The following is a 13081-nucleotide window of genomic DNA, read 5'->3' on the forward strand; positions in this document are numbered from 1 at the left end:
ATGTTGCAAAAAGACAATACAATATGTCAAAAGTATTCATCATAGTTATTGGATGGAACTTAATTAGGCTTTACGTGTTGGTTTGTTGTTTGAGACTCCAACTTTGCATTATAAATGGGTGCAACAACTAGCAGGACGAAAATTATTTAGTTGTGATTTGTTTGTTTGTTTTATTGAAATAAAAAATGCATGGGATAGAAGAAAAAGAAAATGAAATTAGAGTTGTCCTTTGCATGGAGTTCACGTTGCTGCTTTTACTATGCTTTTAGAAAACCAATCTCAGGGTTGTTGGAATAACTTATCCGATCGGTGTATGATTGAATTGAATTGAAAGACGTGTTGACCTTAATGACCCCACGTGTTCTGTATTTACCTAATAAGTCGTTTAATCGATTTGTTTGGATAGAGTATTATTTGGAATAATTACTATAACAATTTTTTTGATGTGATGTATGTGAGATAATAAGTTGATTGGAAATATAAAAAGGTGTGTTGAAAAATGTGTTTATGATGCAAGCGAAATATTATTTAAAATAATATGTGTATCCAAACAAACTCAATATTGTGCTAGTATTTCAAACGAGTTTTCGAAATTTTAATGTAAGTTTATCTTCTCAAGATAAGTCAACTGATTTGATGGGAATAAAAAATTGTGGGCTAAGTGTTTTGTCCAAATAATCACTGAGATAAATCAAATCCAAATAAATCCAATTATCATTTTTTGTTCAAGAGTTTTTGAAATAAAATTCTAAAAGATTGTCGAAGTAAACATGAATGTGGGGGATGAGAGTGGTATGGCAAGAGATAGTATAAGTGAGAGATCCGGCCGTTCGAGATCTTTGACTTATACTTTCAAAAAAAAAAAAAGAATTTAAATACAAAAGTAAACATGAATGTGAAAGTAAAAAGTAATTATATAATTTGGCAAACATGAATGTGAAAGTAAAAAGTAATTAGATAATTTGTTCAAAGTCTTTCCTAGACAATTGAGCCTTTGCATTGATCTGGAAAACATGGACATGGACAATCCAAATGGAGTGATTGGATATCTGGAGAAAGGGCCCAAGATATAGAGACATTGGATATTAACAGGGATGGATTATCAAATAGAGTGATTGGATATCTGGAGAAAGGGGCCAGAGAAATCCATATAGAGACATTGGATATTAACAGGGGATGGAAAAGGGAGTTATGCCTTGGGGATAGTTGCACAAACTTATAATTGATGGCCCTAACTGATATTTGCCTTAGAATTTGATGGGCTAAACTATAAATTTTGAGAGGCTACAATAGAATAAGATTGAAATTTTCAGGACAAATGGATATGACTTCGAGGCCCTATCTTGTTGGGGCTTTTTACACATAGAATTGAAATTTTCTTCAGAATTCACAACAAAGTCCGACTCAATTCACAACAAATTTGCCTTGCTGGAATGTACTCCACAAAGCCAGGGACTTTAGGCTAATGTCTACTAGTAAATAGCAATAGGGTTTTTAAAGATTCAAGTAATGTCACCTCAGTTGAGTTGGTAGACATAGATAACAAAAGGGTACCAAGTACCAACTTAGCATCTCATACTTCCAATTCTATATATGCAGGAAAACATAAAACAGAGCTCTCTCATCAATGAAATTAGTTTGTGGAGCTATTTACAATTTCTTTGTCAGAATTAGTTTATGAAGACTAGTTTGAAAGCAAAATAAAGCCTAAGTTAGTTTAATTTGAATTTACTCCATCCATTTTAACCCACCAATATAAGCAATGTTTCTCCTTTATGCATGCCCTTGTCTGTTTTTTCGACCCCTTCGTTTATTTTTCCTTATAAAAATTAAAATTGATTGTTATGAGTCCTTTATATGCTTTTTAGTCAAATTCTTGGCTTCAAATGGACTTTCATAAATGCAAACTCTTTTTGGCATATTATGGTCCTCTTAAAGTAATATCTATGTGCTTTGCACATGATTATATTATCAAAAAATCCAATAAATTTGATGGTTCTAAAATTCTTTATGAAGATTGCCATTTGTCATCATCATAATACAATATGTCCTTTTTTTTGCCAATTGTTTTTAGAAATATTATTTAAATTGAAACCATCAATCTAGCATTTTTTTTTGAATTTTTAGATAATTTATATTTTAAACTCTAACACATCGAATATTGATATCATCATGTTTAACCAAAATTATTATTTACTTTAGATATTTTTGGTACACAAAATATAATATTGTTAAGCCAGAAAAACTAATGCAGAATGGCATTAGAGATGGTAGTGTTGGAGCAGCAAATAGAACTTATAAATGTTACTAAAGTAAAGTTTTATACAATAACATCAATTTTTAGAAGGGCATTCCATTTTTAGACGGTTCATTGGTTTCGGCTTGATTTTGCGATGGTTGAAAGTTTCAGCACATTAAAGGCTGTACCCAGAAAAGACAGTCTTTAAAACGGAGTTGAATGACCACCCAAGCGAAGTTAATGGTAAGAGTAGTTTGAGAAAGGGTTCTTCTAATAGGGATTAGTACACTAAATAATACTCAACTAATCATGTCTTAATGCACACATTTACAATTATTGACTGCCCTTGCATTTATGCACTTCCCTGAACTTTAATTCTTCAAAACATTTTGCCACTTGAACGATATCATGAGACTGCCGAGAGACCGCATAAGTATTCCTACAAAGAACAAAAGAAAAGTCCAGTTGCAGTCTACTAATGTACCAGACCCAACAAAATAAAGATGTTGGAGAGATAGCATATTTTATTCAGAATTTCTCAATAAAGATACCATAGTTGTACTGCAATCAAGGATTTTAATATCAAATGAAGAATCTCAGCTGTATATACGTCCTAAATATGTACTCGTCAAAGAGGAGGTGGCTTCCTGATCTTTGTGGCTTGCTCAAAGTCGTATGCTATCTCTATCAGTTTTGGCTCTGATCCTTTTAGCCCTCCAAAAGAAATGCCATAAGGGGTGCCATTAGAGTTATAACCTGCTGGAACATTTATTCCAGGGTATCCTCCGGCGGATATAGCATATAATATATTAGCAGCAGGTGTCACCAAGGCATCCAATTTATTTTCCTTCATCAACTTCTCGAATCCATTTTTGGATGCTCTAGTTAAATTAAGAAGTAGTTCCCTTTCCATTCTGCCAATGCCATGGGTTTTCTCTGCTGCCTCAAATGTATCTTGCCCGTATTCTTCTATCCTTTCCTGAAGCACATGTAGTCAAGTAGTCTAAGAGTACTGTGTCTCTAACATAAGGCTACGGACTGAATTGGGCCTATTGTTTACTTACCAACTTTGAGTGTTTCTTATTAAAGACTATTGCATCGGCTAGGGATCGAACAGGAGAGGTAATCAACTGCTTTAGATAAGCATTTAATGCCAGCTTGAATTCCACATTCATGGCTTTGAATTGGTCATTGTACATTGAAGCTACGACGGTGTCGAATCTGGCTGTATCCACAATGTCTACCAACACTGCACCTCGTTTCCTTGTTTTAGACAAAATTTTAGAAAACTGCATCAGAACTTTGAAAAATATTGAAATAGCCTGACCCAAGTCTAACCAAAACAAGATTTTCTATTTGTTCTGTTAATGAACCAAAAGACATGGTGGAAGGTTTTTAACTTGGATCCAAATGCAAAGTTAATCAAGATGCAGTTCAAAGCAAAAACTGAACAATTTGTTGTAGCTAGTCATTCAGCTACTTTACAAGTTTATAGATAAGTTCACATGCCAGGTCAATCACAATCATCTTTATCCGGACATCCAATGTAAGCTTTCAATTAGGTATAGTAGACCTTCGAAGGTTAGGCTAATGAGCTTACCTTAGAATGTGGAAGTGAGGTTCAAAAGCTTTCAGTGTTTCAGAGGAGTTGCCGAATCCTACGAAGGAGTACCTTGGAACCCCCAATCTCTTTCCTTTAAGTCCATTAGACTTAAGAAATTTCAAATAACCTCCATGAGGAATATACTTCGAAACTTTTTTTGTTGCTACTGCATCATTAGGATCAAATCCAACGATGGCATCGAGAACATACACTGCATCAGACACAGTCCTGGATATCGGCCTGTTCTGCCCGATAAAGGTATTGTTATGAGTTTGTATCTATTTATAAATACTTTCTTTGTCATTTTTAAGCACTAATTGCAAATCTATGTTATATGGCAATAAAATATTGATGTAATAAAAGCAAATTAAGCATCTTTCATTACCCAACAGTATCCTGTCGAGGTGAAATAGGGACAACACCAGCTCGACTTGTAAGCCCTACAGTTGGTTTGACTCCCACAACCGAATTAGAACTAGAAGGGCATAAAATTGATCCATATGTTTCTGTACCCAATGTAACCATAGCCATATTTGCTGCAACTGATGTTGCTGAACCGGTGCTTGATCCACATGGATCAGCAGATTTAAGGTACGGATCCTACATGGAACCAACACCACAATATGTCATTGTATATCAGTACTTGCATTTCTAATTAATTGACCTGGTAAGGCTGCATAAGGACTCAGCTTTTGTTTCCTAAACAACAAATTGTTGAAAACAATGAAAAAAATAAAAACAAAACTTCTGACTCAAATTGTTGTATGGAAGTTTGGAAATTCAGTTGAAGCATATGAGCAACTCACCACACTTTGGCCACGTCTAGCATTCCAACCATTAGGCACATTGTTTGACCTGTATGCAGCCCATTCTGTCATGCTAGCCTTTCCTAATATGATTGCACCAGCCCTCCTCAGCTTCTTAACCACCCCAGCATCCCGAGGTACAATTGATCCTAGAAGTGCATAAGATCCAGCTGTTGTGTTAAGCTTATCCTTGGTTGCAATGTTGTCTTTGAGCAGAATCGGAATACCAGCCAGTCCTGTCTCGGATCCTGGCTTCTTAGCCTTTCGATCCTGGTCTGCCTTGTGGGCTAAATATAGAGCATCTGGATTAACTTCTATGACTCCATTAAGAACTGGATTTAGTCTCCTAATCTCGTTGAGGTAGAATTTAACTAATTCCTGAGAAGTGAGTCTGTTATGATCCAAGGCAATCCGAATATCATGCACAGTAGCTTCTCTGAATGAGAAGGGACTTCCCTCAGCATTATGATTGAGGCCGAGAATAGTAATACTCAAAAAAAGTAGCAGCGGTATATCCATATGGATTTCTATACTGTAATATCTTTGAGAGAAACTTGTTTCTTGCTTTTTCTTTCTGTGATATTCTAAGCTACTGATAACTAGGTACTATTTCTCCATGTGGTACAGTCAGACGATTTCATCCTCTATTGTTGCCTCTGTTTTGAAACTCGGACCGGACCGGCCGGTCGAACAGGTCGAACCGGGAACGGCCAGGTAGCCGGTTCGAGTCATATTAAAAAATCGGAAATTTAAAAATCCAGTCAAAGCCGGTCAAAACCGGGTTTGACCGGGCAAAAATCGGTTTTTCCGGTTCAACAGTAATTTTTTAAAAAGAAAATTTAAACTTTTTAATATTATGTTTTGACCCCCTAAATTGTTAAAACTTATTGATATACCTCAAATATTTGATACTTTATAAATATTGTCCTAAAATTTGATGTTATTTTTCAATTAAATTCATAATTTTAATTCTAAATTTGTTAATATTTATTAAATAATATAAATTGCTACTTGATTGTTCTAATTTCTTTGTATTTTCTTGTTAAATATATTTGAAACATCAAATATATATGAATACACCTTTATTAATATCAATATATTATTAGATATTATATATATAATATTTTAATTTTTAAATAATTTTTATTTATGACGTCATCCGGTTCGACCCCTATCGACCCCCGATCGAACCCATTGACCCCTGACCCCTGACCTCAGCCGAGTCGCTATCCGGTCCGGTTCTGAAAACATAGATTGTTGCTTGCTTGGCCATGTTTTCTATGATAAAGACTCTGTTGACTGTGACTTTTATTTTTCGTATAGTGCTTTTGGAGAAAAACATAAATGAATAAAGGACAAGTTACTCATAACCTCGCGCCTTTTTTTCTCCCATGATGCCACATGATACCTTAAAGTGTCAAAATATTTACATAATACCCTATGAATTTTTTGTAAAGTGGTGTTTTGACAAAAAAAAAAAGTTTTTGTAATGTCCACTTTGCATAAAATTATAGGAAAATTATGTGAATAAATACAAAATCACAAAGGATTCAAATAGATATTTATGCAATATGTTTAGGGGTCAAATGAATATATAAGCAAAATCATAGGTAGATTAAGTGGTTATTATAATTTCATTGCACTTACTTTCTAGACACGTCTCAATCAATAACACTATAACAGTTATTAGGGATACTTTCCATCCTTTTTTTTACATAACATAAAACCATACGAGGATTATGTAGGTATTTTGAAACTTACGGGAGTCATATAGTATTATCCAAAAGAACAATATGACTATAAGTAATTTATCGGGCAAATTATATTTTACCCTCCTGTAGTTTAGCAATTTTTTACATAACTCCCATATGGTTTCAAAAACTATACATAACCCCCTCATGGTTTGAATTAAAGTGTCAAAGCGATAGATATAGTCATTCGTAATAGAACTTATAGAAATGTCGTAATTACCCTTATAAATACATGACATACTAATCCCGTATGATTTTTATATTTTACTATATAACCCCCTTATAATTTTCAAAATATACACATTACCCCTTTGGTTAATAAATAATTTTCAACTTTATATAAGGGCATTTTTGACATTTTAGGTGATTCCGTTACTAATGATCATTCCCGTCATTTTGACATTTTAATCTAAACTATGAGAGAGTTATATATAGCTTTTGAAATCATAGGGGGGTTATGTAAAAAAAATACTAAATCACAGGGGATAAAGTAGAATTTGTCCTAATTTACCTGTAAATAAAAGAAGAAAAAGCAAAGGCCAATCATTTCTTTGGTGAAAGCAAAGGCCAATCATTTCTTTGGTGAAAACAAAGGCCACCGAGGGCTTTATTCACCGACAACATTAGTACAAAAAACATCGTGGATGCCAGTGGATGTCTTTCACAAACCATATGCTGCACTTGCTCTCTGATGGAAAAGCAACACTAATAAGTGCTAAAGATCAAGAACAATTAATAGAAAGCATTTTCAACTAAATTCAACGGATCTGAAGATGGGAGGCCTACGGATCATGGTAGCTTCTTCAAAATTAAAAGCCATCCCTATCAGCTTCGGCTTCATCCCTCTCAAGCCTGCAAATGGAATCCCAAACGGCATGACATCTCTAACATAGGCGGCAGGGACCACTGCATCTAAACCCTTCTCCAAAATCTAGCTCAAGTAGCCGTCTCTTGAGTCTTGACAATTTTTCCATCTACTCTATTGCCTTCCGCTCTTCCTCACCAATCCCATTTGTGAAGTCTGCTGCAATAAAAATATTTTGACCATCAAAGTAGCCAAAACTCTCCTGTAAAACCATGAGTTAAATGAGAAGTGTGCAAGTCTTCATTCGACTAACCATTTAATCATGTAATAGAATGCCCACTTTAGATGAGGAAAATACCAAATCAGGATTGTTCTTGTTGAATGCTATAATGCCAGCTAACGACTGCATACGATATTCAGTTTGGCCTTGCAAATTAGAAGTAAGAATTGGTTTCCGCCGGCATTGCTACTCTGTCTCCACTTTGAAAGACATCAATATTGGATGCCTCCCAAATGATGAATGAGAGTTGCACCTTGCTGGGATCAAATTTTTCAGGAAGAAGAAGAAACATGTTAGCTAAGTAAAAGCATTGGCCTAGAACTAGCAATACATCTGAGTTGAGTCCTCACTTTTCTACCGTAATGTGCGCAAATGACACTCAAGAATTGGAACCGCATTGGACCTACTCGAAAGGATGACAAGGGATTTCTTACCACATCTAATTTCTTCCCTTTGAGCTTTTTTTTTGTTGAGAAATTTTTGATATGGCCAGCAACAGGAATGAACTTGGTAGCTGCTTTTGTTGCTTCACGGTCTCTTCGATCAAAGCTCACGATTGACAGCTAGACTGCTAGTAAGAAGCATCAGCCTCTAAGCAATAAGTGTTGGATGCAAGAAAAAATTTACTGCAGCATTTAATGTGTATTTTCTTCAAATGCATAGTTTAAACATCAAGAATGTTGTAAGTTTGTGGTTATTCAGAAGCTAGTTAGCATAACCTGTCATCATCTTGTCTTTCAACCTAAAAAAAAAAAAAAAAAAAGAGGCGCGCGCACACACACACAAAACATAATCTCAAGATAAAATTTGACAACTGTTATGTAGTAACTTGTTACTTTTGAACAGTTCCAAATGGTAGAATCTGATACCGCGTAAACAACAAAAGAAGCAGAAATGAATCTGGCATGGCCAGTTACCAGTTAGTCCAAAACAATCTGATTCCATCTGTTTCATTGCCCCGTGAAACCGCCACCATATGTGCCGCTACTGATATTGCAGATTCACTGCTGTATCCGCAAGGATATTCCCTTTGGTCGTAAGGAATCTGGACATCCAACAGCACCAACAATTTGATTTCCAAGTAAACCTTTCTAAGTTTCTTTCTGTATTTCATTGTTCATGACTTAAAGTAACAATCATGTATGTAAGATATTAAACCCACGATCGCAAGAGGGAGGCTTCAATTGGCATTGAGGCGCCCACATGCAATGGGTGACGCAGTTAAACAGAGGTATCTATCTCAAATGCAAGTGTGCAACTACAAATATATATATATATATATATATACATATACATATTTAGTTTTTGCTATCGATTTGGAATTCAGGAACATATTTAGTTTATCTATTTCACTTATTATACTGGATCTTACGGAGCCTGCTCATGTACAACATGATTCGGATCTGATCATAGAAATAATTCTCTTCAAGCGAACCAGCCTATCCTCCCCTCTGTATAAGGCTTACGCGGTGGTTGGAACAAAGACACATTTGATTGTGAATTCCAATTCCAATGTGGCAGGCCTATAACTACACAGACTAATCAACAGTTCAAGTCACACACTCCCACAGTCTTATTTATTTGACAGGAATAGTTGAAGGGAGATATCCAAATACATGTCTTATTATTTTCAATAATCCATACTTATAGCAATGAAATACTATATATTCCTCCTCCAAATGATAAATGATTTATTTATTACAAAAATATATGATATATCTTCTCTATAAAGGGCCAGAAATACCTTGTTTACGTATCATTGGAAAGTGCATTAACATAAATACGGCAGTAAGAAGCGGCAATACAAAAGTGTGTAAACTATAAAAACGAGTCAAGGTGGAACACCTTAGTTCTGTTTTATATATATATTAGTTCTGTTTTAGTAAATTTAGTGAGTTGAACACCTTAGTATAATGCATAGTGGACACACTATTTTGTTGTCACATAGACATATTTAATGCCTTTTTAATTTTGTTCGTCTTTTTTTCATGACAATTAATTTCTTTTCTTTTTAATTTTCTCATATATTATAAAAAAAATCAGTTAACCATAGTTTTCATTTTAACAAACTTTCAAATCACATAATTCCTTTTTTCTATAATTTATTGGGGATTCTATAATTTTTTTACAAATTTTCACTTCTCTACTTCTGTTATTTGGATTGGTTATTTATTATTACTTCTAAAGTAACTCATACCATTCAATTTAGGTTGTCCTATTTTATAAAGTTCGTTTAGTAATTATTATATTTTCTCTTTTGCAAACCTTAAGCCACACCCAAGTCCATATAAGACTTGACTTAGACATGCTCTCTATTACTTTTTTCTTTTCTCACTTCTTTATTTCTTAAACAATTAAAAAAAATTCCTGTCAACTTAGATTTCCTTTTCCAGTTTCTTACGCTTAAAGCAAATTAATAATTCCTCTCTCTATTAGTTTCCATTTCTAAATTTTCTATTCTTCAAAAAAATTGAATTTTAAATGCATTCATTTTCCATTTCCATTCCTTACATGTGGAGATTCTAAATTATTTTCTCTCTTTTTTTTTCCCTTTTCTAATCCTTGACCAAAAATTTATGATCTCCATTATCCAATTTAGAAAATTAGGGAAACTATATATCCATCCCTCATAATTAATCACTTAATTTTATCCATTCTTTAATTTAGAAAATTATGGAAAGCATATGATCTCCGCCCTTATAATATGACAATGCAAATCAATTACTTCATTTTTAAATTATGTTCAAGAGCTGATTTAGAGCTTTACGTTCTTTTTCATTTTACAGATTTTCAATTATTAATTTTTTTCTTTGCCTACTGCTTTCTTCGAAAAAAAAAAAAAATCTGTGATGTGTTAATAGGCATCTCAATCTATTTGTTACGTTACCAACACCAGTTAGAGTGAGCAAAAGTAAATCATAGGTTAAGATTCAATCAAAGCTAATGATCAAGTTGCTCTGATTTAACTATTGTTGTTCTGCTTAACTTCATGACTGTTCTTATATTTGGCATGAATCTTAAATTTTATAAAGTTTTTTATTTTAGTTCTTTTCTATTAATGTATTCCAAATTCTTCTCTAATTGCACTGGTGAATAACAAGTTTCTCATTAATTTCTTGTTCTCGTACCTAAATTGTCAAAAGTCGAGGGTGAGTGTTTTTTTCTCCGGAAAGAATTGTTGGATGCAATAATGCTAACACAGAAAATACGGAAGGAAGACAGGCATTCGATACTATGCAATAATATTCAGTCCTATTCCACTGAAAAAAGGAAGCCAACTTCATTCGATACTAGATTTAGACAAACAAAAAACAGGAATGGAGGATGGTTTCTTGGCCCCTTGCTTGAATTTTGGGAGGGAAAAGGTCTAAAATGGAACGTGACCGTCACCCAAAGAAAGTTAACTTGAGAAAGCAATTTGAGAAATGAGAAATTACCAGAAAACTTCAGATTTGGACAACCATTAATTGGCAACATTTTCTTTACACAGTCAGTCTCTCCAATAAAATTGTGGATTTACCCAAGGTCATTACTTAGAAAATTATCCGGGTATTTATTGATAACTAGAAAAAAGCACGTGCATTGCATGTGTATTTAAACAGTAGAATTAATCCAAGCTATAGTTTATAGAAGGCCAATTATAATACCAATACTATTATGATTGCCAAATTTTTAAACCTGAGAATGCAATTGCAAAGATGAATAGAAGATAGATAGATTTGCTTGAGTAAATCTAAGTGTCATGTTGGCCTCAAAAGTGCAAAGTTGGAAAGGCAAACTACGAAGCAATGCAGGTAAAGAAGTACTTTTGAAATCTATGGCTTTAGCCCTTCCATCATTTGCCCTGTCTGTTTCTAAAATTTTTACTAACCTGTACAAAGAGTTAAGTGGTATCATGGCCAAATTTTGGTGGGCCAATGACCAACGGGAAAAAAAGATGAGCTGGAAGAAGTGGCAAGGCCTCTCTAGACTCTAGAGTCCAGAGTTAAAGGGACATTCAATGCTTCAACATGGCACTTCTTGCCAAGCAGGCATGGAGGACTCTTACCAGTTACTATCCCCAATTTGTTAATGAGCAAAGTGTTGAAAAGCAGATATTTCCCTCAATCTGGTTCTCTGGATTCAAAAGCCAAAGTGGGGGAGCATCATGGTTATGGCAAAGTCTTCACAGTTCTATACCTTTACTGTCTAGTGGCTTGAGGAAACAAGTGGGAGATGGCAGATCGGTTAACATCTGGAATGATTGTTGGCTAGCTAGAATTGACAGTGGAAAAATCTCATCATCAAGACCAGCCGGATGCACGGTGGAATGGGTTAGTGAACTCTTACGTGGCCATGAATGGAACACTGAACTGCTGCAATCTCTGCTCACACAGGAGGAAATTCCTTTAATCCAACAAATGCCAATAAGCGTGATTGGTGGTAAAGATGAGTTCAAATGGCTCCACTCAACTAATGGCCTCTACACAACAAAATCTGGATATGTGGTTGAGAAAGCGAGATAGAAGGTCAAAGGAGCAAGCATGAAAGAGGAGGGCAATCCAAGCAGAAACAAAGAGCAGTCTAAACTACGGAATCAAATATGGAGCATGAACATTTGAAACACAAGGTGAGACAGTTCCTATGGAAGTGCCTTCACAACATTCTACCTACTAAAGAAGTGGTGTTTAGAAGAACAGGAAAAGGAAATACCAGATGCAATTACTGTGGAGAATCTAAAGAAACTCTGGGACATGCACTCTTATCGTACAAAGCTAGAGAGCTGGCTTGGAAATCCTCTCCAATAAAGTGGGATGGACTAGAGGAACACAAATGGAATTCTGGATTTGGTGGGAAATAATGCAAGAAGCTAAAGTCAGAAATGATGGCAAGGACCACATCGAAGCTACTGCAAATTTCCTTTGGCAACTCTGGAAAGCACGAAATGAATGGAACTTCAATCATCAAAGGAGAGAGCAAGTAATGATACGCAAGAAAGTGGTGGACGAATGAATGGAATTTAAAGAGGCTGGAATGGGAAATATGTTCACATCAAACACTCCAAACAGGGGAGTAGAACTATAGCGCATGATGCCTAACTCAGTGGCCCAACACACAATCTTAATCTACACGGGTGCTGCATTGATTACCAATAAAGTTAAGGCAGGGGTGGGAATTGTTGCCAAAGACTGGTGGGGCAATGTCATCACAACATGGGCTATAGCAGTTAAGTATGGATGTGATGAACCAGCCTTGGAAGCGTTTGCCATCCGTGTGGCACTCACTAGAGCCGTAGAAGGAAACTGGGCGTCTGTTTTGATATGTCTGATTCTAAAGCAATAGTGGAAACAATCCATCAAGCCCTACAACGCATCTCCCCTCTTGATATGGTTATTAGTGACATTATATCTCTTAGTCACTCCTTTTGGCAGTGCTCATTTTCCTTCATAAAAAGTGAAATGAACTTGTGTGGTCATGGTTTAGCCAAATTGGTTATTGACCTATTACAGAAAACTGGGTAGAAGGGCTCCTTTCCTGTATGGCTCAAGAATGCCGCACACAGAGATTACTTGGCAGTTGCCAGTCTTTTGTAAAGTGGTGTACAGTTGCAACTACTT

The 13081-nt window shown here is 35.2% G+C and overlaps 1 protein-coding gene and 2 long non-coding RNA genes across 5 annotated transcripts; all 3 read right to left on the reverse strand.

Moving 5' to 3' along the window:
• Positions 1-2442: 2442 nt before the first annotated feature.
• Positions 2443-5245, reverse strand: LOC113732452 (probable amidase At4g34880). 2 transcript variants are annotated; one of them, XR_011840745.1, is made up of 6 exons: positions 4649-5245; positions 4228-4442; positions 3840-4082; positions 3304-3502; positions 2791-3218; positions 2443-2678 (listed from the first exon to the last, which is right to left on the reverse strand). XR_011840745.1 is itself a non-coding variant. In XM_027258216.2 (5 exons), the coding sequence occupies exons 1-5, from the start codon at positions 5165-5167 to the stop codon at positions 2868-2870; spliced, it is 1527 nt and encodes a 508-aa protein (XP_027114017.2). In that variant the 5' UTR covers positions 5168-5245; the 3' UTR covers positions 2744-2867. The 2 variants fall into 2 exon arrangements, 1 of the variants encoding a protein (XP_027114017.2); XM_027258216.2 differs by lacking the exon at positions 2443-2678 and having other exon boundaries at positions 2744-3218.
• A 1725-nt stretch (positions 5246-6970) lies between these two features.
• LOC113732455 (uncharacterized) lies at positions 6971-9051 on the reverse strand. Of its 2 annotated transcripts, XR_011840746.1 has the most exons (4): positions 8402-9051; positions 7919-8052; positions 7563-7741; positions 6971-7466 (listed from the first exon to the last, which is right to left on the reverse strand). It is a non-coding gene; the product is annotated as an uncharacterized lncRNA (long non-coding RNA). The 2 variants fall into 2 exon arrangements; XR_003458752.2 differs by having other exon boundaries at positions 7919-9051.
• A 2134-nt stretch (positions 9052-11185) lies between these two features.
• On the reverse strand, positions 11186-12819 carry LOC140036995 (uncharacterized). Its single transcript, XR_011840747.1, has 2 exons — positions 12177-12819; positions 11186-11848 (listed from the first exon to the last, which is right to left on the reverse strand). It is a non-coding gene; the product is annotated as an uncharacterized lncRNA (long non-coding RNA).
• Positions 12820-13081: the final 262 nt, after the last annotated feature.

The sequence above is a fragment of the Coffea arabica genome, chromosome 2e (assembly GCF_036785885.1).
Source record: "Coffea arabica cultivar ET-39 chromosome 2e, Coffea Arabica ET-39 HiFi, whole genome shotgun sequence".
Lineage (NCBI taxonomy): Eukaryota > Viridiplantae > Streptophyta > Magnoliopsida > Gentianales > Rubiaceae > Coffea > Coffea arabica.